At 45.8% G+C, this 27,484-nt stretch overlaps 1 protein-coding gene across 1 annotated transcript; it reads left to right on the top strand.

Annotated features, from left to right (window-relative positions):
• The first annotated feature begins 488 nt into the window (after positions 1 to 488).
• Positions 489 to 27,020, top strand: LOC125721753 (serine/threonine-protein phosphatase 2A 56 kDa regulatory subunit beta isoform-like). The gene is made up of 13 exons (XM_048997791.1): positions 489 to 2,105; positions 10,081 to 10,277; positions 10,881 to 10,982; positions 11,084 to 11,176; positions 11,799 to 11,929; positions 15,401 to 15,460; positions 16,369 to 16,477; positions 20,079 to 20,132; positions 20,254 to 20,304; positions 23,188 to 23,307; positions 23,844 to 23,971; positions 24,568 to 24,669; positions 26,040 to 27,020. Exons 1-13 carry the CDS (start codon positions 1,913 to 1,915, stop codon positions 26,206 to 26,208), a joined length of 1,509 nt encoding a protein of 502 aa, XP_048853748.1. The 5' UTR covers positions 489 to 1,912; the 3' UTR covers positions 26,209 to 27,020.
• The last annotated feature ends 464 nt before the right edge of the window (positions 27,021 to 27,484 follow it).

Below are 27,484 nucleotides of genomic sequence, written 5' to 3'. Positions count from 1 at the left end.
AAAGCTGAGTCAGTTCATCTAGCCCATTGCTGACCCCCCTGCCTTTATTACGAGTTTTTTCACGAACAGCTAACATTTTGACATTCTTGTTTATATACATAGTGAGAATACCCAGTTGACATAGTGCTGCATTACATAATGGAAATACATCCAAAAGGAACGATTATTTGTGTCGGGAGTAGCTTGATTCCCACTGATTTCTTCCTTTCTATACACGTACCATTTACGATATATACACTAAGCGAATATATCGCTAACATGGATCCTAGATGGATCAAATTAAATCTATTTGAATGTCTGGCGATAAAAACACCTTAATACAGATGCATAAGAGTGTGTGTAGCTGCCGACCTAATCACTTTTAGGACACCAGTGGGATTTTGCAATAAAAATGAATCGCACTACTAGAGGCTTTCACCTTGATCTCTCATGCTATTTGCGGGGGGGGGGAAGCCTCACATTTAAACCACGGTTGTCTTATGAAACTATATAATTCAAGCGTGTATGTTTTAAAGAGGGAGGGTGAAACGTACGCGGTCAGCATGACGACACCCCAACAGATGCGCCAAAAATAAATAAATCTCATTTTTATAGAGCCGCCGCACTAGGCAAGACAAGGCAAGCGGTAGACGGAGCGCGGATGGTGATTAAAACGGAGAGAAAGCGCTCGGATGCTGGAAACGGGACAATGGCTTCAGTGTGTGAATGAAAATCTCACGGCAGAGACAAACGGGAGACGGCGGTAGGGAGGGAGCGAAGGGGCGAAGTAGCGAGAGGGAGGGAAGAAATCGCACATGAAGCTGAAAGGCGTGAAAAGGAAAAACGGAGTAAATCTTCCAGGGGGATGCTGGCGGACTGCATAAGGAAGGAGATTAAGAAATACGTGCATGCAAAGGGCTGAATGAAAGGCACTGGAAATAAATAAATAAGGGTAGTAGGAAGCGTCATCCGCAGTCTCTCTCTCTCCCCTTGCAGCACCTGAGCAGCGGACTGTGGCAGATAAAGACGGGGATCGGGGGTACACACGTTTGGGTTTAATGTTGCGTTAAGCAGACTGCGGACGGGGGTAAAGGTGGAGGTGGAGTGCAGTAGCAAATCCTGCCTGAAGACGGGCACATGTCGGCGTGCCCGGACCCGCCATCCCCGCCCTACAAGGATCACTACTACCTGGTCTAAATCAGCGAGGGACAGGGAATTGCATGGTACACCAAGAAATTACCACGGGGAAAAAAGAAACGTCTGAAGAGGAGTCCGAAAGAAACACCTTAAATGCATTTCTTGCTTTTGGTCCGTTAAGAAAGACACTACTGACTGGATTTAGGGAATCTCGATTTTCCATCATGGAATTAGCCACTCAGATGAATGGATTTACATAACCGACACGTTTCTACAAGTTCCTTACTTGATTTTATTTATGGGAAGGTCTGTTTGCTAGTCTATTTACGCGAAGATTTGTTTAATTGGTAAATATTCAAATTAATACAACGTTTAGGCCGGTGGCTGGCTGATAACGCCAATACGGCAGAAACATTTATTATAGTAATGCATGTGGCCCGTTGTTGCATCATTTTAGACATGTCTGTTTGATGTTTCTATCCAGAAGGCAGCAAGATCCTTTTTTCCTAAAATACGTCGGGGGAATTAACAGGACGATATTTACTTTGCGGTCCAATTTAATGCAGCGGGTTGTTCTATAGCTTCTCTTTCCCCCCCCCCCCGGTACCCTGTTCAGCCTCCGCTTCCTCTTCCCCATCCATCCTGAACCCCATCCGTTATCCTTCTAATTAAAAAGAGCGATTTGTATGACTTTCACTCATTTTAAACGACAGTAATACGGGACTGTCCCCTATCCGGCTTGCATCCACATAAGGACCGCTATTCCGTCGTCTCCGTGCCGCTCCAAACCACGGCCATGGAAAATACCAAACTGCCCCCATCCAGCCCTTCGTCGCCAACCACGGGCTTCTCGGTGCCGAGCGCGGAGAAGGTGGATGGCTTCCCCCGGCGGTCGATGCGCAGGGCCCGGCAGCGACGCTCCCACAGCTCCTCGCAGTTCCGCTACCAAAGCTCCCAGGTTGAGCTGACTGCCCTCCCATTGCTCAAAGGTCTGTGTTTTTAACTTAATAAAATATACATTGTTACACTGGCTACATCCACTGTCGTATACATCAGTAAGTTCGGGGGCAACAGGAAACACCACATCATTAGATTGTCTTGAACGTTAGTGTGTAAAAAAACAGGTGTTATTTTACGAACGTGTTGATAGTGCTTAATCGCAAATTCATTCATTCATTCATTCATGTGACAGGTACGTGTTCTCCCGATGGCAGTAGGCCTACGTGAAGTTTCGGAGAATATTCTCAACTAAACGGTTTCTCGGGCTTTGAACTGGCGATTTATGTCATGGTTCTGGGGTAACTTACGGGGCAAGAAATAATATTAGAAGCATTTAGAGACACGGAATTGGGGTAAAAAATGCCAACGCCCTCTTTTGAATACTATAGATTAAATAAAATATAACTATCAAAAAAGATGCCGTTAATTTATTAATAATAATCATAGTATACTTTTTTATGGTATTCCTCTCGGTGGTTAAGGGAGCAATGACTGATTAAAAATAGATCTAAGTTATTTTTTATGGTAAAATCTGGTTATTGATATAAAGATCAAGTCATACAATCTTCTAGAGAAATGGAAAGAACATTTCAGATAAGGTTACACGCCGGAATCGAAGCCGCACTGTAATGACAAAGGCAGTAACGCGCAATTCTGGCTCTTACGTAAGATCCGTACGTGTCTTCCCGGTGCCGAATCTTGAAGCATGCAAGTGTTGCTTATCTTCCCAGTACGCTTGGTCCGGTGCCCAGTAACACAAGAGTTCAGTTTGTAAGTGCGAGCGTGTGAAACGCTCCTCACAAGTACAGGCGACACCCAGGCGAGATTTTCCTGACTTTAGCTGCCATTCCGGGTCGCTCACAGTGGCCTCCACCTTTAAGGTGTACTCTGTGGTTGCTTCGGTTTTTTTTTTTTACTCTATCTTTTCCCATCTGCCATTACCACCTGTAACCAGTACTAGTACCTGCCCGTGTGGCGCCCTGTGTAAACCTCACCGACAGCGCCCCCTTAGAACGCTGCCTACGTCACCTAATGGGTTGACCGGCACTGTCTGTAACAGTAACTCCGGTTCTCCTGTTCAGGTCCTGTTTTGTTTCCCATCTCAGCTACCTGACCGGAGTCCTTATCGCTGAAGATTACCCATAGTGCTTTGTATTCGGGGCCCACAAGCTCCATGGATGACAGAGCATTATAAAAAGAGCTAGTTCGCGCTAGCGATCACCCTTCCCTGCTTAATAGCATGTACTGGTTTACTAAGAAAAATTTTGCCTGTTGCTGAATCCCTCAAGCTGTAGGCTTCTATCTCTGGGGCCGCGGGTTTGATTCTGACCCTAGTTGTGTCTGTTAAGTTGGTATGTTCTGCTGTTTGTTTGTGCTTCCTCTACTTTCTGTGTTCTTCCCACAGTCAAAGGACCTGTGTAGATCTATTCAGGTCCCTAAATAGCACATATTGTTTGAGAGTGTATGACGTACAGACATCCCATCCTTGGTGTATCCACGGCCTACGCTTTCTGAGATTGCCTCAAGGTTCTCCTCAACCTTGTAGTAGACAGATTAAGTGTTGGATTTATATATGAATTTATATGAATTTTATGTGGGGGTAATGTGTAGATTTGAAGTTAACTAGGTGATATTTTATCCATCTTTTGTTTTTGGTGTCCTCCTTTGAAGGAATTAAGGATTCATTGTTCGTTTTTTTTTCCTTTATGGAGTTTTGAATCGCTCCGACGAATATTCCTTTAGGTTACCTTGAGATGGCTTGTAAAAATACATCTCAGACACAAGTCGGAACCAATAGCCATAATTTTTCAGTTTACCTGTTACCTGAAATGAACTCAAGGGATGTATCCGATTTATATTTTGTGTTTGTTTGCTGATCAGAGATGAATGACGAACTTAACGAATGCATCATTCAACAAAATTAATTGAAAGCAGGATTAGCGCTTAAAAAGGGACTCATTCTTTTGGCCCTCAGTAAAGAGGCTTAACGAGCTTGAACCAAATGAAATGGTAATATGATATCCCAGATTTCTTTTTTCCTTTGGTTGTTCTTAGATAAGAGTGGAAGTAGAAAGTTGCATCGAAGCTTGAATATGGCACTTACTCAAACATCAAGTTAGGGTGCGTGATCTGAGTGGAATTAAAATCCCAACTGTTGGTTTGTCATTCTGTTACTCATCACCCACATACAGTCTGACTGCAGTTATGAAACATAAAACTTAATTGATAAGTCGTAAGTGTTTTTTTTTTTAATTATTATTATTATTTTGGCTGTACGCAAATAGTACAAGCAGGTGTTAAATTAGAGTTGACGCATTCGATATTCATCTGAACAAGACTGGCAGAATGCTTTGTGGGTTGCGTACAGGCAGGGATGTTACTTGGCGCATTTGCTGCCTGCCTGCCATTAGCTGACGTTTTTATTGCGTTTAGGGAGTTCCCCCGCCTTGTGGTCTATGCTTCTTGGGACTGGTTCCAGGTTTATTGCGCTGGATAAGACGTTAGGGACGAAATATTATTCTGTTCGACGTTTGTTTATTTTAAAATCTTCAATAGCTCCCCGTATTAGTGATCTACACTCTCAGAAAGAGAGGGTAAAAATTAGTGCCTGTGCTTGTCACTGGGGCTGTGCCCTCAAGGACCTGCCAATCGTACCCTTAGCTATAAGTAATTGTACCTATAAAGTACAGAAATGGACTCTGAGGAACATCCCAAAGGTACAAGCAGCATTAATGTACCATCAATGGTACAGAAATGTGCCTTTTCTGTACCTTAAAAGGTATAATTACCTACAGCTAAGGGTACAATTGGCAGACCCTTGAGGGTACAGCCCCAGTGAGATTTTTAAATTTTTTTTCTGAGAGAGTAGTGGCTATATAGCTTAGACTCATTTATAATTTTCTAATTATTTGACCCCTCCATAATGTTGTATAGCGCGAGCGGTATAGAAGATTAATGAATAAATAATGTGTAATACATTGTGGTAACTGCTAAATGAAAGTACGAGAGTTCTACGAAATGATGGAGTGCTGGTTGGGCGTAACGTAAAGGTTTGGTTTAATAGGCACACTTTGGTAGAGTGCTGGTTAAAGTACCCAAAATGTACGCAGAATAATTCAGAGTTTTTCTGGTAGTCTGTGATAACTGCATATACGTAGCGTTAAATGAAATTTGTTTAGCTAGCATTTTTCTCAAGGTGCACCAGTCAGGTTTTTTTTTTTTTTTTTTTTTTTTTTGTCGCTAAGCAGGCGCCCTATTCCCCGCTGAGATGTCGACGCGCGTCCCCCGCTTCGGGGACATGCAGGGTGAGCAGTTCTTGTTTGAAGAACCTGCTCACTTCACTTGGCTCTTCGTCTGTTAACACAGAAAGTGTGGCGCACCATTAGAGCGGCGTTTGTGATTTAAACTTCATTCGAAACACTTTCTGGTTAACACTATTTAACACTAGATATCTGTTCAACAAATTAATTAAACACTTTGGAAAATATCCTTTGACACCGTAGCCAAGTAAGTTTGACCTCGTATGTGTAGGTCAAGCTTTAGTTATATACTTTTTTTTTTTATGTGGGAAGCTTAAAATCTGATGCTTCATTTAAAGAAGAATGTGGGATATCTAATATTAGGGAGAAATTTGGTAGATGGTCAATGGCATATATGAACCACCCATTAATAGTTTATCCACAACAACAGAAATGAAATAACCAACAGCATCACAGATGTGACGCTCTTCCGGAAGTGAGAGTGACGTCATCTGGACTGTGGCTGTTTCCAGTTCATCACCAAATACGGGTCTCGGGCTTGGTGTCAGTGGGATGCTCCGGAGAGCCTGGATGTGTGTGTGAAGGCAAGATTTCCTCAGTCTGTCTGATTTTGACTCTTTAAACAGCTGCCTTGCCCCTGTGTTTCCCCACAGCTAATGAAAACCAGCTGGGCGTTTCGTCTGCGTCTCAGTGGCCTGTGTAGCCTGTACGTTGAACCTCTCGTGCTGGGTTATTGCGAGCGAGATTTTTAATTGACACTATTGTTAAGTTGAGGTCATTGCTATGGCGATGATGGTCCAACTGCAGTAGGCATGGTCCTGATTTTTTTAAGCGTATTTGTGGGGAGTTTGGGAACATTTCAGATTTGTGGGTGAGATTTATGGTTTGGCCATAGGAATGGTTAGCGATGTTGCCACACATCACCGGGACTGGGGTTTGAGTCTTAGTCCAGGCTCCCTACAGAGGACACGCAGGAATACAAAATGAAGGGATGCATGTATTGCTTTATCTCAGATTTTTCGGATTGAATATTTTAGCTGTCAGTATGTCTAATGCCCTGTGTGTGTTGGGATTAGAATTTTCCCTATACAAATGAATGGAGAGTCCCCACAAAGATATAATTACAAACCGCTCTATGTGTCTATGTGAGAGAGAGAGACAGCCCTATCAGCACTAATGTGGTTTAGAAAGCAGTTTATGGTTCTCTAGACCGGTGTCAGCCATCCCAGTGACAAAAGGGCGCAGCCTGCTAATAGCTAATATCCGTTAGATTGTTTTTATCGGATTAACTGTAAGAGTCCCGCTGCTTGTCCAGTTTATATGTGCCATTTTGATCTGTAATTCAACACAGATATCACAGTGTCTGATTATAGTTCCCTAAACAATGCTTTAGTAACGTTTTGTTAGTAATACGACAAAATCTACAAGTTGCATGATGGGAAATGATGTGCCGGATCAGTTACCTGATTTGTTGTGCCTTCGAACGAGACACTTAACTTGAAATGCTCTGGTCGACGTTCATATTTATCAACGTGTAGTGCCATAAGTAGATTTGGAAAATTCTGTCAGTCAAGCGACAAAATCGGAACGTAAATGTATCTAAAGGACAGAGAGAGACGGCGAGAGAGGAGGGGAGGTGGGAGCTAAGGAGAGCAAGGGGCTGAAGGGTAGGTCACTGTAAGGGGTGATTAATTCACCGGTGTTTTAATGAAGAATTCACTTATGCAGAAAAACCCAATTCCTCATCGTAACGGAGCCAGAGGAAGAGATGAGGAAGGAGTCGGAGGGGTGGGGCGTTCATGCCTGGTGACTTATCAGAAATCGATGATTAGCAACCGAAGACCAGCAGGAAAGATGGAATCCGGACCGTTATTTTTAGCGCGGAATCCGTGGCTGAAGATAATGCATGGGGTGTAAATGGTACATTCATCCAGTCATTAGAGCCAGCTAACCTGCCTCATCAAATGTACATAATTAAACATGACCAGTTCCCTATTATGGGGGGAGGGGGGGCCCACTGTACTTCAAACCCTGACTCATTATTAATCTTTTTAAATGATTTTGATCCCACTTTTCCTGTGTTAAGGTTCGTGTTGGAGGCTGTCAGGAATGGTAATAGTTCGTTATGTCCAGAATGTGTCTTATTTTAGCCGAGGTTCTCAGCGAGTCAGATTCGAGCAGCAGAGAGCAAGGATGGGGGGGAGAGATGATGTCATCCCTCTAGTTAGGCCTCATCTCCCTCTCTCCCTCGGCCCCTCCCTCCCTGTGCCGGCTCTATATTTAGCGGCAGCATTCAGGGGAGGATATTGCGGCGTGCTTAATTCAGTAATCGCCGTGAAGCATCACCTCGTCACCGCCTGCCCCCCCACCCCAAGATGCTCGGTCACCACGGCGCCCCTGCCTGCTGGCCCCGCCCCCTCAACCTCCACTTTCCTCTCTCTTCATCCTCTCCTTCCTCCTTCCTCCTGCAGTCTTCCTCTTTTCATCATCTTCACAAAGAGCTACTTCACTTTTGGTTTCCTTATCCTGCCCCCCGCCCCTCTCGTTTCCTCCCCCCAGACATGGTGTGCCATAGACCGAAACCCCCATTTGCAGCTTTTACTCACCACTAAACCCCCCCACCGCCCACCAGTTTTCCCACATGCTCTGATACTTTTTCCCAGTGTAGGTTTTCTAACATTCAGAATTACCATGTAGTCAAGCATATGTGCATTTGAGGTATATATTTAGTTGTTTTATATATATAAATATATAAGCGTAGGCCTCCTTCCCACCTCACTTATACACCCACAGAATCTGCAGTGATGTCATTTACCATACTCGCCTCCAGCTGTTTGTCACTTTCACTTACAGGATTATTTTAAACCAGGCTTTTTACCTCTTCCAGTAATTATAAACGTGCACGATATTTATCTTTTGCCCATCGGTCTAATTAAAGTTTTTTTTTTTTTTTTTTTTAATTATCTTGAACTTCTCGCCGCGAGCGTCACGGTTAATGTAGCGGGTACATATTCCCAAATTTCCCAGGCAAAGTGTCGCAGACCATCGCTGCATTTTGGAAGACGGGCTTGCCCATCCCGCCCCATAGGGGGCGCTGCCACCGGCCACTTTGGTCCCTGTAAAAATGGCCCGGCATTTTCGCCCCCTGTACCTGTTCCCCGGGGAGTACTTCACAGGTGCAGCTAGCACGTTCTCCGACTCCCGCCGTGAGCGTGACTGGCGAGCCAGGGTGCTTTCTGAACACCGCGTTCTCCTCCCCCGGATGCACCGGCATGGTATAACCCGGTCAGTGTCTCCCTCATTTCTCACTCTGACCTCTGGGTGGCTCTAAGCACATAACAGCTGCAGAAGTAAACACATGACTCTTCTGCATAATTCAATTACCGAAACCGTTTTTTCGCACGGTTCAGCAGACCGGCGTGAAGGATGCGTGAGGGGATCCTTCATGCCCTGTACTGTAACTGTCAACCCCATCATTACATTCAGTAATTAATTGATTAATTATTTAATTGAATTGCATTTCGGTATAATGTACACTTGCTGCTATGGTCGGCTCCCAGTAGGGACATTCTCAAATATATAAATTCGTGCATAATAAATATACACAACTTTGTGCATATTAATTCGTTTTTTTTAAAATGTAAGTTGACAATACTATTTTAATCTGAACACGGTTGCTTTAATTTCACTTGATTGGCGTGTTTTAAAAGGAGCCTTCAGTATGTCGTTATGTAGCCGTGAGCGCTAATGTCGGTTCATCGATCGCCGCATCTCCAGGCCCTGCAGTAAAAGCAGTAATGTTTTATTGATGCTGGAATATAAGGCGCACTGTAATGGCGCGTTATTCTGTTACCGTTTCCTCTCTTGTTTCCAGTCGACTTCGGCCATCGTCTCGGAGCACTCAAGAGGCGGAGGCTGGCCGTACACTGAAGGGTTAGGAGTGCTTAAGTCTTAGATTAGACGTCCTTCCTGAACAGTGTCACTTAGCCTGAACACCTCCGAGATTCAGTCTGCTCTATTGTCATGGGAACATTATAGAAGCATGTAGTCATGAAAATGATCTGTTTTAATTCCACTCCTAATGTGTTTTAATCCTAATTCAGTTGGACCGTTCATAGAATAGAAGGCTGAACAGATTTTATTTTGAATAAATGTAAGTATATGTATGTACTCGAATATACTATATATATAGTTCGGTGGTCCATCCATCCATGTTCTGTACCCACTTATCCTATTCAGTGTTGGGGCAGGGAGGGGTCTGGAGTGCAAGGGAGGGAACAATCCAGGATAGGGTGGCAACCCATCGTTGGGGGGGCAGGGAGGCGGGGGTATGGATGGAGTACACAGGGAAAACATGCACACACCTAGAACCCGGGTTCCAGAGGTGTGAGGCGACAATGCTAACAGATATGCCACCAGTGGTCGTCTACTGGTAATTAATGCATGGCAATTATTGGAGTTCAGCTGCAGCTTGATGGTCTTGGTCTATTAGCTGTTGACCTGTTGTTAAAGTTCACCTTCTCATGTAAGCGTGCACCTGATTCGTTTGGGTGTAGGTTAATTAATCAGTTCCGGGAGAGATCTCAGATCTCCAGCTGATCGCTGCCCCCTGGCTTCTTCGTGACGTCTGGCCGTCCGTGACCCTGTCGCCGTCCTTCCTCTGGGTGACCCGCCTGTCCCGTTCTGCCCTCCCCCCCCCCCGCAGATGCCCCCGCGGCAGAACTCCATGACCTCTTCTGCAAGAAGCTGCAGCAGTGCTGCGTGCTCTTCGACTTCCTGGACTGCGTGGCCGACCTCAAGGGCAAGGAAGTGAAGAGGGCGGCGCTCAACGAGCTGGTGGAGAGCGTGGCCACTGGGCGCGGCGTGCTCATCGAGCCGATCTACCCTGAGGCCATCAAGATGGTGAGGAGGGGGGTAGGCAGGGGGGGAATGACTTCAGTGACGCTAAATGCATGCATGCAGATGTTTGTGGAACTGATATCTGTATAGTGTTAAGGTAGAGATCCATCCATGCATCCATCCATGTGCCCATCCATGCATCCATTCATGCCTCCATCCATGCATCCAGTAGAAGGTTCCAGGGACAGAGGGTGGGCAGATGGGCAGAGGGCACCAGAGCTTCCTGGACTGGATGCCAGTCCGGCACCCATACAATAACACTATGTTCGATTTAGATATATTAATTATAGTAATAATTTATTCTAAATAATAATAATTATTGGTGTGCTTTCACCCACCTTCCATAATCGCTGTCCAGTACTGGCGTGTGGGTCATCATAGGTGGACAGCAAGTAGCATTTTTCGCTCACACCTCCGGGAGTCCAGTTTGTGTTGGGCGGTCAGGTCTCAAGTCTGTCTTTGTAAATGTGTGTGTGTGTGTGTGTGTGTGTGCTGCCATTCTGTCCAGTGTGACCTCATCTGGGGGTTGAGATAGCGAGGGAGGGTCTGGGGAAATGGAGATTGGTGGAGAGTGATTTGATTCACAAATGTCTTCTGGCACCTCAGATTTCGGTCAACATTTTCCGCACCCTGCCGCCCAGTGAGAATCCCGAGTTCGACCCTGAAGAGGATGAGCCCACCCTGGAGGCCTCCTGGCCACACCTCCAGGTAGAGACCCCCCCACCCCATGTCTGATTCCGGCCCCCTGCCTGAATGCCCCATCCTTCTGCCACCGCCGCTCCCTGACCCTATGCGTGTCCCTCTCTCAGCTCGTCTACGAGTTTTTCCTCCGGTTCTTGGAAAGCCCCGACTTTCAGCCCTCCATAGCCAAGCGTTACGTGGACCAGAAGTTTGTCCTCCAGGTAAAAGACATGAAGAGAAAATAAGGCACGATGGTTTTTGCTGAATGTGTGTAAGAGAGAGAATGATTTACGACCGCCTTGTGATATTTGCTTGCATTTGGTTACTGTGTGTTTTATTTGAATAAATCCACACCTGGCATGGAATTGGCAAAGTCACTGTGCGGATGTGCAGAAGGTGTTGAAGCCGTCGTGATCCACGAGTTCCTTGTGAAAAATTTCCCTAATTAAGATCTGACATATTATTTGGGGACATAGATCAAAATACAGGCTACATCAAGAACTCAAAAAAAAATCTATTTTAACGTTACACTTATGCCTAGATAACTCCTTGACAACACATATGTCTGTAGTATAATATGTTTCACTTGTATGCTGCTTTGGATAAAAGTGTCTGCTAAATACGTAAATGTGAACATATTTTTGGAGGGAACAATATAGATAACTACTGAACCAATCAGGTAGACCTGATGAATGATTGACGTAAAGGCCAGCCAATAAGTAGCCTTCCAGGAAGCACGTGTGACTAGCCACTGGCACTTATCTGGCCCTGTAATCGAGGTCAGCGGTGGCGCCACGGTCCTGTTCCCGCTCTCACTTGCCCGCCTTCTCCGGCGCCCCCCAGCTACTGGAGCTATTTGACAGTGAGGACCCGCGGGAGAGGGAGTACCTGAAGACGATCCTGCACCGCGTCTACGGCAAGCTACTGGGATTGCGAGCGTACATCCGCAAGCAGATCAACAACATCTTCCTCAGGTGGGCGTGTGTGCTGGGGGAATGTGCCTTTAATACAGAGCGATCCGTGACGAAAGAACCCAGCGCTCGTCTCGGTAGATTCCCCGAGTGTGTTTGCCTTGATCATACACAGTAACGTTAAAAAAAAAAAAAAAACTCGAAATAAATATGTATGGAGGAGGGATTCAGAGGCTCTATCAAGGATGACTCGCATGTTACTTTTGTTTAGCGACTGTTGGCTAGTAAGGAAATCACGGAGCGATCCGCTACGAAGGGTGTTGGGTGCGAGGATCGTTATCTTAATTAATAAGGGCAGGTGAATGTGTGCTGCGACACTGGGCCACAGCTCTGGTGCTTGTTACTAGAGGCGGTGTGTAGCTCTGCGTTGGGATGCTGTGCTTGTGGTCAGCAGGTTCATTGCTTCAGTCCCAGTGTTACCAGAGTGATGTCACTGTTCGGCCCCTGAGCAAGGTCCTTAACCCTGAATTGCTCCAAGGACTGTCTGACCCTCCCCTCTCAAAGAATGTATATCACTTTGGATAAAAGTGTTTGCTAAATAAATATGCAGTATTGTGCAAAAGTAAAGGAAATGACTAAAGCTGTTTTTCCGGGTAGTGAGTGTTTATTTGCTCAGAATAAAAACACAATTTAACATTAGTTGAGTAACTTATGCAAATTCAGAGCAATGTAATGGCTTTTTTCCCCCAAAAAAAGTTACTGAAATCTTGCAGGCTGCCGACGGACGCCACTCCAGTTCCCGAAACCTCTTCTCGGTGGCACCCCGGTCATTCCATGTGTTTCTTAAATTTCACCACCAGCTCACTTTAATTAACTCGATTAGTTAAATACCACAATGAGGTAAAGATTAGCCAAACCAGGTGGGGTAGTGGTCCAGTCAAAATATACATGTGTGTATTAGACGGCCGCTGCAAATACTGGGGTGACTTTAGGAGAGGTTTTGAAATGGCTAAGTTGACACACTTGGGTATAATATTGCAGTTTTACACCAAGGTGAAGATCATCTACACCAGGGGTCTCCAAATACAGACCTGGAGAGTTACTGTCCAGTAGGTTTTCTATCCTACCTCTACATATTTACCTCTCAGGTAAATACCAGGAACAGGTGTGGCTCATCAGAAGCCAAGTGGAACAGAAAACCTACTGGATAGTAGCTGTCCAGGAACGGAGTTGGAGACCCCTGGTATAGACATTGTTTTCTTTGACTGCCTAAGACTTCCGCACAGCACTGTAAATAAAATGTGGATACTCTCGGCCATCGAGGGAGGTGTTGGGTAAAGATGGTGTGGGGAACACGTTCGCATTTTTACCGACGGCAGCGGAGCCCTTTCGCCCAGCTGCATCTGTAGATCAAAGCGGGGTGACGGCGGTATAGAAGACCGGACTAAACCGGATGTTACAATGCGACACAAAAATGCGATTAATTCCCTAATCTCCATGAAGTCTAATTTACATGAATTCCTGAACTGGAACCGCTGTTAATGTGGCACAGTGCCTTCTATGTTGAGTGTAGGCAGTGTTGGGCATTTCGAGTCCAGAAGCTAAAAATCCAGATCAGAATTTTGTTTCTACCAACCCGGTGAGTTACTCTGTGTCTGTGACTCTTTATGCTCTTCTGATTGGTAGAAACAAAATCTTGGGCCGGATTTGTAGCTTATGGACCTGAAATGCCCAACACTAAGTGCTGGATCTTGTGTACGAAGAAGCTATATCTTTGGGTTTTGAGACCCATAGTCTGTATAAGTCAGAGGAGCTTGTATGACTTATATTCATCATTGGTATTGCTTGATCGCTGTTCCATGGAAAATGTTGTACCCTAATATCACACCCAGCAGGTGGACACAGGTAGAGACCGGCCTAAGAAAAGATTTTCTGTGCCTGTTGGACCTCCTGGGCCACCATACATTTTAATTTTTTTTTTTTTATCTTTTTTGATTTTGTAGTTTTATTTGCATTTTATTCTCTGGGAAACTTAAATCACAGGCTGGAAAAATCTTCACCTGAGTCACGAGTTTCCTGTTTCCTACTGTGGTAAATGTCACCACATTGTCACATATTCGTCAAAATGTTCGGTATTGTGTTCCCTCTTACTGGATGATGCACGGTGCTGGAAAGGCAGGCAGCTCCACTCCTAAATCACACATGGATTTTGTGTCATGAGAGGAGTTTATCGCACAGTGAGTGAGAGACCCAGTCCGCAAAGAGCCATGGGAGCCCATGTTTTAATGCTGTGTTTGGTTCTAATTTCTGACGGCCGTATTTTCCCCAGACGATGGCGATTAAACGCCGTTGTGCAAATGTTGACGTACGTGATGGACAGGGGCTATCACCAGGCGGACAGGGGCTATCACCAGGCGGACAGGGGCTATCACCAGGCGGACAGGGGCTATCACCGGGCGGACAGGTGCTATCACCGGGCGGACAGGGGCTATCACCGGGCGGACAGGGGCTATCACCGGGCGGACAGGGGCTATCACCGGGCGGACAGGGGCTATCACCGGGCGGGCAGGGGCTATCACCGGGCGGGCAGGGGCTATCACCGGGCGGGCAGAGGCTATCACCGGGCGGGCAGAGGCTATCACCGGGCGGGCAGAGGCTATCACCAGGCGGACAGGGGCTATCACCAGGCGGACAGGGGCTATCACCAGGCGGACAGGGGCTATCACCAGGCGGACAGGCTATCACCAGGCGGGCAGAGGCTATCACCAGGCGGACAGGCTATCACCAGGCGGACAGGCTATCACCCAGCAAACACCCTACTTTATGCTATCCTAGAGCAGCGTTTCTTAACCCAGTCCTCAGGGACCCCCTGACTGTCCACGTTTTTGTTCCCTCCCAGCTCCCAGCCAATCAAGAACACAAAGTGTGAAATGTATGTAAAAGTGTGAGCACTTTTACATTCACAAAAACGTTCTGAGGATAGAACGAAAAACGATTGGTTCAGAGAGATATCTGGTCAGATTGTACATCCAGGCAACTACAGGAGGCAGGACTAAGACATCAGATTGGTTGGTCCCGATTTCTCCAGTTGCTTGGACCGACCTCCTCTATAATCTGATTGGTTGACTCTTTGGAACACTCGTTTTTCGTTCGGCCCTCAGAACATTTTAAGTAACATGTGTAAGTAAAACTCAAATGAGCTTCGAGAGCTGGGAGGGAGCGTAAATGCGGACTGTCTGTGGCGTCTCTAAAGACTGGGTTGAGAGTTGTTGCTTAACGTCCATCCATCCATTTCCCATAGCTGCTTATGCCTGGACACGGTGGGTTGCTATGCCAACGCGTACGTGTCTATAATCATCCAGATGGTGATACCCCCCAATAATCTCGCTAAATGGTATTTATGGAAAAGTATAGCTTCAGAACGTCTATTACGTGGAATTTAAGAGCTGCACCCTCTTGCACTGTGCCCCCCCCCCCCGCACACATTCCACGTGACGCCCTCGCAGTAACATGTCACCCTGTCTCCCCCGTCAGGTTCATCTACGAAACCGAACACTTCAGCGGTGTGGCAGAGCTGCTGGAGATCCTGGGCAGGTAGGCATCCGTCAGAAGAGCAGCAGAGTGACACGCTCATACGCCACGGAGATTCTGTCAGCAGCCGCCCCCCCCCGACCCTGCTCTACCCCCACGGGATGACATTATTCTGCCGTTTGTTTCTGACACTCCATTTTCATTAGGGGTGGGGGGGTTGGCATATGTGTTGCTTATTTATTGTTCATTGGCAAATGTCGGTGTAGGAAAGGGGAAGGATGAGTCAGCGAGAAGGAGGGAAGCCTGGGGGGTTATTCTGATTTTATTGTAATGCTGATATTTTTACCTCCTCCCACGTGGCCCCCAGGTTGGGGAGATATCTGCCTTTTCCGGGTGGAGACATGGTAATAAGTGGGGGTGGGGGGGGTAGAGTGGATTAAGAGTTTAAGAGAGACCAGGAGGTTGAAGCAAAGGGGGAGAAAGTGATAGAAGATGATGAGATTCGGGTCCTGATTGGCCCGAGGTGACCTGCGAGAGGCTCCGCTCACTTGATAATTAGCCATTGGTCAGGTGTGCGACCATGTGACGTGCTGCGGGGAGCAGGGCGTGAGTCACAGGATCGATGGTGTCATAGTGTCTTACATCAGAGCTGCGCTGTAACGCAGTTTGGTGGATTTCAGGCTCCGCGGTGGATTTAGCGGGCTTTCGGACACGCTACACTCTTCTTCATCCGCGACAAGTAACGCTTCGGCAATCGGGCATTCGTGCCGGGTGACCTGTTGTGACTTTGGTGCTGGTGTGTCGATATTAGTTGACTTACAGTGGGGAGGGGCGTGGCCAGGCTTAATGAGCATCTGTCAGGGGGGAGAGAGCCCCCATGTGACTGTGTACTGAGAATTGAAGGGAATGTCTGATAACATGCTTGTTAAGCCGGTTCTTACTCCCCTTTCTCTCTGTCTTTTTGCGGACAGCATAATCAATGGTTTCGCCCTGCCGCTCAAGTCCGAGCACAAGCAGTTCCTGGTCAGGGTGCTGATCCCTCTGCACACGGCCAAGTCCCTCTCCGTCTTCCACGCACAAGTGAGCACCACCCCCCGCCCCCCCCTCCCCCTTCTGTTTTCCTGCGACTTTTCTACACTAACGGCTGCAGAGCAGTACAGTCAATTGGAGGAGACGGACGGCATGAACCCAAGTTCCCCAAACAGTTGGGGTCACAGACGGGTACAGATTGTCTCGAGCAGACTGAAGGTCGCCGACGGCCGAGGTTACAGATCCAAGGTCATAGCTCGAAGCTCAAGGTCACAAACAGGCCAAAGGCATTTAAGACCACGCTGTTTCTCTCCCGGGCGCATACACCTGTACCGGTAAATGAGTAAGTAAAAACTGACCCCATGATGGATGCGACAGGTAGCGTCAGACGGAGAACCACTATCTGCCGTATTTGCACCCTCGTTCGCTGCGTGTGTCACTGCGAAGGCATGTCTGCCACTCCATTGCAGGACAGACATACACATGCACGTTTGTATTCATATCCTTCTATGGGTAAAACCCTAATTTCAGTAATGGGGACCTTAACTCCCACCCAACGCTGACCTTAAACGTAAGTAACCAAACTAAACACAAGATTTCTGAGTTTTAGTTTTTTGATTGTAGTGACAGATTTTTTTTTTTATTATAAAAAATGAGTTTACCTTAGTGGGGACTGCAGAAATGGTCCCCAGAACGTCTCAATAACAGGTTTCTGTCACATTGTTGGTACATTTGGTCCCCACAACGTAATATACAAAGAACACAATCAGCAGAGGTGGACAACCCCCAGCACTGGAGGTGTGACAGAACAGTGCTACCCACTGATTCACACACCACATGCATAAATAACAATATTAGTTTACATTACCCTTTTTTTCAGTGTATATGCTGTTTTCCAGTCAATGTCTTATGACACATACATACTAATGTTTATTTGCAATATTATCTTTTCAGGCAAGTTTTTTTTTATAGATTCTTTTCTAGTATAGTTTTCCCAAAGCATCTCGCAAACATTTAGCAGAAAACTCCACAAATGAAACTTTACTGGAAACCAAGGCATCGTCCAGACTATTGTTTTCCTCCCACGTCAGAAGAGGTGGAAAAATGTGCATGAATGAAGTGTTTTTAAATAGCAGTGCATTAGGTGCGGGGTGACGTGTAGCCCAGTGGGGTGGGACGCAGTGCCTGGCATCAGAAGGGTGCTGGGTTCAAATCCTAATGCCAGCAGTGTGATTTTCTCAAGTGAGCAAAACCCTCAGCCTTCAGTTGCTCCAGGGACTGTCTGACACTGCATTCTCAAAAAAAATGTACTTTGCTTTGGATAGAAATCTGCTAAATAGATAAATGTCCCTTGAACATACAGTCGCTTCAGTATACAGTAACCGCGACCCCCTGTCAGGTCAGCTATGAAATCACCTTTCAGGCTAACAGCAGTGATCTTTTAATTCCATTTATCACGTTATTGATTCATGTGCAAACTTTGCCTTCGATCCCTAAAGTTCCCTTAATCGATATCCCGCCCCCTCTTCTCTGATTGGCTGTCTGCAGGTGCCCATCTCATTCAGCCCGCCTCCCAAATCACGTTATTTCACAGGTGTTTTTGGGGTTGATGTGGGGAGCAGATGTCTGGGAACCAGGTTATATCTGAACGTGCAAGTTTAATTAACAGATGTTGCAAAATTCCTGCAGCAGTAAATAATATATGCGGTCCGTTTGCTTTTCTTCTGTTACAGCTGGGATATTTGCATCGATGACGGCACTTTCCAGTGACAGAAAGTCTGCCATTTTACCGAATCCCAATATCAAAACTTTTTATTAACAGTTCAGTTTGGGCGGGTCTATGCACACAATCTCATGCCATTAATCTCCGTCACCACTAGAGTGTGATTGTGAGTTACTGTAGTGTATATCGTGTCTGTATTTATCTGTATCGGTAAAAACGTTTTTAGCAAAAACAACACCGTCACATCCTATCCCAGTGGATAATGTTATGATACATTATATTTGTGGCAGTCATTTATGCAGTTTCAGAAATGTATAATGATATATAATGATATTAATATGTAACCCTAACCCCACAACACTGCTGAGGATAAGAAGGTGGCAGATGGATGAATGGATATATTAATATGTCATATTTGGACTAGGAGAGAAGGTTAGGGGAAAGTATTTTAGGTATGTAAAAATGGGCCAATCAGAGTCCACTTGAGTAGGAAGCAATAATATTTACAAAAGGCAAACCTCAGTACCTGATTTATTTAACACCCCCCCCCCCCCCCCACCGTTGCTGCTGCTCATGTTAAGCCATGAAAACCTACGTCATGTTTTTCCAACCCGCCCCCCATTTTGTCATTTTCGTCGCACCCCCACCCCAGGGTATCAGCACCGGGCCCGCGGGGCTCATAACTAACAAGCTGCTGGGAGCGTGTGTGTGTGTGTGTGTTTTTTTCCTGGTGTTGCATGGAGCAGTGCCAGGTTCACACCCTGCTGACACACCTCCGGCTCCCCTGACCCCCCCCCCCCCACCCCCCCACCTTGCCTTCAGGGGAACCATGATCAGAAGCTAAACACACCCTCCTCTACCAGTGCCTCCATTTTCTGTACATGCTAAATCATATCTAATGGTAGTACGTGCGTGCAGCGGTGCCCGTGTCCAGAAGGTCGCTGGTTCGAATCCCAGGTCCACCAGAGTGATGTCACTGTTGGGCCCTTAACCTCTTGATACTGACTGATTTTGCTTTCCCAAAAATAAAGTACGTCGCCATAGTACAGTGGGTATTGCAGTGAGTAAAAGATTTAAAAAAAACTGTAAAAATTGTAAATATTATACGATTGTAGGATCAGTCCCGCTGCCAGCGGTCTGTCTGCTTCCTTCTGCAGCTGACTGGCGTCTCGCGTCCTCTGCATCCTGGGATGGGCTCCAGGCTCATCACCACCCTGACAGGGATGAGCACTGATGGATGCTTTCTTACCTCCCCCCCCCCCCCCCCCCCCCCCAAGGGCTTATTGTCATCTGTACAGTAAACTGCCTGTTATGCTGTACAATGAATGTTCTTCCAGGCACTGGAAGACACAGCATTAAATACGAATACATATTAAGGTGCTTCATTCCGACAATAAATATGAGTAAAATAATGATGATAAATATGTAAACACAGCACAGTGTTTTGTTTTTGTACTACTTCGTTTGGTAATGAAGGAGATGGGGTTACAGTCCAATAAACCTATCATAAGGAAGAAATATCGTAATGCGAAAATGCATTTTAATACAGTACACCTAACCTAACAAACATCATAGCCTAGCCTACCTTAAACATTCTTAAAATACTCACATTAGTGGGGCGAAGAGCAAAATTATTAACGCAGAGCCTAATTTATAAAAAGTGTTGATTATCTAATGTAATTTCTTGAATAATGTACTGAAACTCAAAATCCTTTACTGGTGGTAAAGTCCAAATGTCTTCAAGGAAGGTCACGTGGTGGTGCATGAATCCCCAAAAAGGCTCCGCTGTTGTACCCTTGAGTAAAATATCCATACGTAAAAAAAGATTAGGGTGCTTTGTCTAATGGATTTGCTCAGGTAACGCTAAAATGTAATCAAATGATGGATAAGCGGTTGGGCTCTGTGTGAATCCTGTGCTCTCGATTGCAGCTGGCCTACTGCGTAGTGCAGTTCATGGAGAAGGACGCGACCGTCACCGAATACGTGAGTCCCTGTCGAGTGGCTGACCTTTTGCAAACCGCCTGGAGCCGCCCTGAGCAGGGGGCCTGTCGGCCTCACTTAACGGCAAGTGCTAAATCGTTCGCCTTCTGTGTTTCGGCCTCAGATCGTCCGCGGACTGCTGAAGTACTGGCCGAAGACCTGCACCCAGAAGGAGGTGAGGGAAAACATCTTATAGAGATGGGGGTCGTTATCGGAAATCAGATGTGTAGGTTCTGTGGGTGTATGGCATAGCGACAAAACAAGCTATGTTCCACTGTTTGCTAACCTGGTCCTCAGTGAGCCCCCCGGCAGTCCACGTTTTTGCTCCCTGCCAGACAGTCCGCGTTTTTGCTCCCTGCCAGACAGTCCGCGTTTTTGCTCCCTGCCAGACAGTCCTCGTTTTTGCTCCCTGCCAGACAGTCCACGTTTTTGCTCCCTGTCAGACAGTCCGCGTTTTTGCTCCCTGCCAGACAGTCCGCGTTTTTGCTCCCTGCCAGACCACATTAGGAGCTAGGTGGGAGCAAAAATATGGACCTTCTGAGCATCCCCAAGGGCCGGTTTGGGGAACACTGCACTGGACAACCTAGATCACTGGTGAGAGAACTCATTCACTGTCATCCATACTTACATTCATATGGCTGTTTATTATATTTATTTGTTCATTATTTGTGGACTATTTATTAATACGATGCTGTATATTACCATTTTTGGATGCTTCATATTTGCAGTATTCATTTTGGTTTAATAACATTTTGCCGCTGCTGTTTTGGACTTAACACACAAATGGTTCACACAGCTGTAGATAACAAGTGTGAAATGATGAAACAAATATAGTGATTTGATTTGAGTTTATTTATAGTTTAACATTGGACTTTATATCACAGCTGAAGACTAAATTAGTTACACTAATTACAGTGTGTGTCCAAAAGGGATGTGCATCTCCATCACCGAGGCGACATGATACACATCTCTATGCATTGCAGACGATTCAATACATTAAAGACTCATATGAATTAACCACTAATTCAATACAATATGATTCACCCCTATTGCGATGCAGTGTGAATTGACACAATTGTACTAACACAATGCGATGGAATGTAATTCAGTTTGGTGCAGATACAGAAACAGGCCAGTAAATCGGTGTCAATCTAAATATAAAATTATTGGTCAAAATTTATTGCCCATATTTCCATCCATCCATCCATTTTCCAAACCGCTTATCCTATTGGGTCGCGGGGGGTCCGGAGCCTATCCCGGAAGCAATGGGCACGAGGCAGGGAACAACCCAGGATGGGGGGCCAGCCCATCGCAGGGCACACTCACACACCATTCACTCTCACATGCACACCTATGGGCAATTTAGCCTCAGCATGTCTTTGGACTGTGGGAGGAAACCCCACAACGACATGGGGAGAACATGCAAACTCCACACACATGTGACCCAGATGGAGACTCGAACCCGGGTCCCAGAGGTGTGAGGCAACGGTGCTAACCACTGCACCACCATGCCACCCCCTAGTGCCCATATTTCTAAATAATAAAGGCATAGTAATGTATTGATGATAATAATAATAATAATAATAATAATAATAATATATGAATAAATTGAATTTTACCGCAAATGCACATGTTATAAATATGCAAATATGTTAGAAACGGGGGGCGGCATGGTGGTGCAGTGGTTAGCACTGTTGCCTCACACCTCTGGGACCCGGGTTCGAATCTCCGCCTGGGTCACATGTGTGTGGAGTTTGCATGTTCTCCCCATGTCGTCGTGGGGTTTCCTCCGGGTACTCCGGTTTCCCCCCACAGTCCAAAAACATGCTGAGGCTAATTGGACTTGCTAAATTGCCCGTAGGAATGCATGTGAGAGTGAATGGTGTGTGAGTGTGCCCTGCGATGGGCTGGCCCCCCATCCTGGGTTGTTCCCAGCCTCGTGCCCATTGCTTCCGGGATAGGCTCCGGACCCCCCGCGACCCAATAGGATAAGCGGTTTGGAAAATGGATGGATGGATGGATGTTAGAAACGATGCATCCCAAGTCCATCCCAAATTGCATCCACACTTTTTTAATCAGGGCGATCACATCATGAACCTTTATGGCGGTGCACCGATGCGAATCAGTGAATCTTACCGGCCCTGCTGTCCATATATGCCGTAATAATTCAGAGAATATTTTATTGTACATAAGTGTGTTGTTGCCGACATGTTAATAGTCATAATTACCGTAGATACTGCTGTGCTTTTGTGGGAGTCTCACAAAAATGTTCTGACGGCTGAACCAAAAAATGATCGGTTCAGAAAGATAGCCAATAAAATTGAAGAGGAGGTGGGACCACGAGGTCTGATTGATTGACCCCGCCTCCTCTACAATCCGATTGGTTATCTCTCTGCACCAGTTGCTTTTCCTTTTGCCTTCAGGACATTTTTGTGCAAGTAAAACCCTCGTCAACTAATGCTGCTGTACTTTTAATTTGTGTCACTCTGAAATGCGGGTTTGGCTTATATGGGATGTGTACCTGGAATTCTGGGTAACTTCTGTAAGGTTTGAAATTTTTGATCAAATTTTTTTGATTTTAAGATTTTATTGCTTGTCTTTAAGACTTTAAATGGGCTCGCCCCTTCTTATTTATATGAACTTTTAAGTATCCACACCCCAGTTAGGGCGCTACGGTCTTCTAACCAGATGATTCTGGATGTTCCCAGAACGAGGCTCAAAAATAGGGGGGATCGGGCCTTTTGGGCCGTAGGCCCCGTCCTGTGGAACCGCTTACCTCAGAACATCAGATCTGTTCCTAATTTAGAGACTTTCAAGTTCTTAATTAAAACCCACCTGTTTTCCTTGGCTTTTGGTTCGAGTTGAGCCCAGACATCTCAGTGCAGCGTTATCGTACCTTATTTTATTTTCATTCTATTTTTGTGTATCGTATTGTCTCTATTGTTCCTTGTTTTATTGTTGGCTAACTTGTGAAGCACTTTGGCCAACTATAGCTGTTTTACACGTGCTATACAAATGAAGCTGAAGTTGAAGCTGAAGTTGATATCTCCCTCGGCAGGTGATGTTCCTCGGGGAGATGGAGGAGATCCTGGACGTGATTGAACCCTCGCAGTTCGTCCGGGTGCAGGAACCCCTTTTCAAGCAGATCGCAGCTTGCATTTCCAGCCCCCACTTTCAGGTGAGGGTGTCTCTACATGCCCCCATTATTATATTTCTTTATTATTTAACCTCAACAGGAGCATAATTTAATTTTATCGCAGGTGAGAAGAACACGCTGCAAACATTACACAGTAACGGAATTGATATCGGGCGCTTAACCCTAACATACTAAAAGCTTTAATGCACGAGAAGAAACATTAGTATCTTAGATGAATGGGAGGTTTGGAATAAGAGAGGCAGCTCATTAATCGCCTAACTATCTACGTAAACAGCTTCTCATTAAAGGAGTCCTGGCTTTGGACTGCGAACGGTTAAGTAATTACTGAAAATGAGAGGATGGGTTGATGCATGTATAATGTAAAAATTGATACTAGCATTTTAGAACATAATATAATTTCAAAACTCTCTAGTCTGTCTCCTCCCTTCCTGTTTTTTTATAATATGTCCTCACTCTCTCTCTCTCTCTCTCTCTCTCTCTCTGTCTCTTTCTTTCTCTCCCCCCCCGCCATTTCCCTTCCCGCCAACTGTTTGCCTTGACCTCTGACCTCCTGCCAGGTCGCCGAACGGGCCCTATACTTCTGGAACAATGAGTACATCCTGAGCCTCATCGAGGAGAACTGCCAGGTCATCCTCCCTCTGGTCTTTTGCACGCTCTACAGAGTCTCGAAAGAGCACTGGAACCAGTGAGTGTCCTACCGCCCGTGCGAGATCAGAGCGGGTCAAAGGTTGCGCGCCCTCCCCTAAGCGGTCTGTGTCAGACTCCATTCCCGGTGGTCCTGTTTCCTTCAACCATCCTCCTTTAATCACTATATTACTTTCTAATTTTGATACACTGTACCATCTGCCCCCCTGCCCCCCACCCTGCGTCATGCTCCCCAGCAGGATAAATAGAGCGAATAATTAACTGGAAATCGGACCAGAAGCCAGAGGCCAAATTTGGCAGAAGCACAGCCGGTTAGGGATTGCCTGACTGGTCTGGGAAGGGATCGTTTCTGAGTTCACAGATGCAGATTGCCGTCCAAGAAGGGCATGGCCACCCTACCCTTGGTAAAGGTACATGCAGCAGCTGCAGGGATGTTTGGGAATTCTGCCAGACGGCATCAGACACAGCGTCTCTAGGCTTGGTTGGTGTCCTTGTAATTCGCTATGGTGACACGGGAGCTGGGAGTGACACAGTGCCGTTCTGGGCGCAGCGGCACCGGCAGAGCGAGGCCCCGTTAATGTCACCGCTCCGTCGGTCATCCCCTGTGCCACGTCTTCCCTTCCTGTCCCTGTCCAGGACCATTGTGTCACTCATCTACAACGTGCTGAAGACCTTCATGGAGATGAACAGCAAGCTGTTTGACGAGCTCACCGCCTCCTACAAAGTAGAGAAGCAGAAGTGAGTGGCCTCCCTGCTGCAGTAGGAGTAAAGAATCGTTGTAAAGCGAGGATCAGTGTGTTGTTATAAGTACCATTTTTAAAATTAGTTTTTATTTTCCTTTTTTTCCTATAGTTTTCCATTTAAAATCCAGTTCAGTTTTGAGTGCTGCTTCACTATTTTTTATATGAAACATATATTTCTGTTTAGTTTTCATGTATTTTACTTTCAGTTTCAGATTTAGCAGCTTTATAAATAGGTATAGGCTGAAACGGGTAGGGCTGTATTGTGTGTCTTATCTATAGAGAATCCTACATTAATACACAGTGCAGATTATGCACTAATGCCGGCAAAATAGGCAAAACATGTTCCAGGTCTTATTAATGGTTTATTGGTAACATTGGGAGAGACCAGTTAAAAGAGCCAGCTAAATAGTATTAAAAGACAGCGAGGGGAAGTATTTGACATTTGTTTTTTATTTTATTTCGATTCATTTGGAAACGATTTTTACCGTTTTTGCCGAGTTGTATTATTTAATTTTCATTTAAAAAAATGTCTTAGTTTTATTTTTTGTTAACGACCTGTGGACATCAGTGCCTGACTGTCAGTATCAGTGCATATCAGCATGTGTCTCTAAGTACTACTGCATATCAGTGCATACTAGTGTGTAAAATTGTATACTTGTATGTATCAGTGAGTACCCCTTAGTGTCAGAGCGTATCCATATGTACTTGAAAGTACTTGTGTGTATCAATGCATAACAGTGTGTACCAGTGTGTGCTTGTGAGCATCATTCAGTATCAGTGCATACCTGCGCGTACCTGTGAGTATCAGTGTGTACCTGTAAGTATCAGTGCATATCTGTGAGTACCGGTGTGTATCAGTGCGTATCTGTGAGTACCGGTGTGTATCAGTGCGTACCTGTGAGTACCAGTGTGTATCATTGTGTACCAGTGTGTATCATTGTGTACCTGTGAGTATCAGTGCGTATCTGTGAGTACCGGTGTGTATCATTGTGTACCTGTGAGTATCAGTGCGTACCTGTGAGTATCAGTTTGTATCTGTGAGTACCGGTGTGTATCAGTGTGTACCTGTGAGTATCAGTGCGTACCTGTGAGTATCAGTGCATATCTGTGAGTACCGGTGTGTATCATTGTGTACCTGTGAGTATCAGTGCGTACCTGTGAGTATCAGTTTGTATCTGTGAGTACCGGTGTGTATCATTGTGCACCTGTGAGTATCAGTGCGTACCTGTGAGTATCAGTGCATATCTGTGAGTACCGGTGTGTATCATTGTGCACCTGTGAGTATCAGTGCGTACCTGAGAGTATCAGTGCATATCTGTGAGTACCGGTGTGTACCTGTGCATGACTTTCGTTTCTTCCACGCAGGGAGCTGAAGCGAGAGCGTGAACGAGTAGAACTGTGGAGGGAACTGGAAGAGCATCAGCAGAGGAGGCTACAGAGTCTGGGCGAGGCCAGCCGGAATCAGAGGAACCTCCAGGACAGACCACCTCCGGCCCAGATCGAGCCCACCCCCAGCAGCCCCAACACCACCTAGACCGCCCCCCCCCCCATTCCGGGGCACAGTTATCCTATCGGAAACATGGAACTCAGAATCCCCCCCCCCCCACGGATTAACAACTCACAACACGGTCATGAAACAAAGCAGATTCCACACACAGATGCCGTCACTGATACATACACACACTGTCACGCCGACACACACCGGTACCCGAGTCAGAGACAGACTCCAAGGACAGTTCTGGTTCCATCTGATCCAACACACGTCCACTATGAACTGAACACGCCGGATTTTTTACTTCATAATAAAGCCGGAATGACAACGTCGACAATGGTGATGTAATAATGAGATTTATGACATCAATCATTCCCCTCCTATCTATTCTACTACCCTATAATGGATAATGTTTTATATACATATGTATGTATGACTATAGTAGTGGTGGGGGTGATTTTGTGTAGTTCTTCATTGCCTCAGCAGAACAAAATGCTAGACTAAAATTGTTCTGATGTAAGAATAACTTATTCTAGTCTGTTCATATTCTCAGATCAAAAGAAGGGGGGGGGAGCTCATTATATTAGCAATATTAGTTTTTAAAAAGTGTGTGTAAAGGAATAGGGCGGGGTCAGAGTTATCTATCCGTCCCCCGAGTTACGTACTACGTACAGTCTTGACAGGACTCCCTGTCAATGTGAATAGCAGTGGTTGAATTGATTTAATATTTATTTCATTGTACGTGCTTTCATGTTTGTCGCAGATTTCGGGTTTTTGAACTATTTTTGCGTAAATTTGGGACTTAGAGGGTTAAAAAGGAGTTATGGAGGGAGTAAATCTAAGCGTGAAATACATGGCGGTGTTCGTGTGTTTGTGAGAGTGGAAGACGAGGCGAGGTTTCTTTTGTGAAAAGACAGACTCAGTTTGAGACAGACTAACAGGTGATGGAGGTAAGTAAAGACATGACATCCCGTCAGACCATTTTTTTTTATTTAACGTTTTAAAGAACGGCCGCCTTTAAATGAAAACGCAAACACGTTTATGGCGATTTCCTTTCAGAAATTTAATGTGGTGTCCATCAACAAATGACCACGATGGGGGAAATGAGTCCCTTTTGTAGAAATGACCTGGATATTGTCTGATGGGACATCTCGATCACTCACCTGGAACAAGCCGGTTATGAAAGACACCTGCGGGTTCAGAAAGCCAGAACAGCGGCAACAAAGTCCAATTTCACCGGAGGCATGGGAAGGTGTGCAAAGTGCCTGGAGATTTGGGACTGACCTTCAAATAGGAATCAGGGAGAGGTTGTAGGGCT

Source organism: Brienomyrus brachyistius, unplaced genomic scaffold, assembly GCF_023856365.1.
Source record: "Brienomyrus brachyistius isolate T26 unplaced genomic scaffold, BBRACH_0.4 scaffold35, whole genome shotgun sequence".
In the NCBI taxonomy this organism is placed as follows: domain Eukaryota; kingdom Metazoa; phylum Chordata; class Actinopteri; order Osteoglossiformes; family Mormyridae; genus Brienomyrus; species Brienomyrus brachyistius.
Note: the sequence above shows the minus strand (reverse complement) of the source record. Positions and strands in the feature narration are given on the sequence as shown.

Coding starts and splice junctions, on each gene's coding strand:
- LOC125721753 (XM_048997791.1), top strand. CDS start 1,913: ATGGAAAATACCAAACTGCCCCCATCCAGCCCTTCGTCGCCAACCACG. Junction 23,972..24,567: donor TCGAAAGAGCACTGGAACCA/GTGAGTGTCCTA, acceptor GTCCCTGTCCAG/GACCATTGTGTCACTCATCT. Junction 24,670..26,039: donor TACAAAGTAGAGAAGCAGAA/GTGAGTGGCCTC, acceptor TCTTCCACGCAG/GGAGCTGAAGCGAGAGCGTG.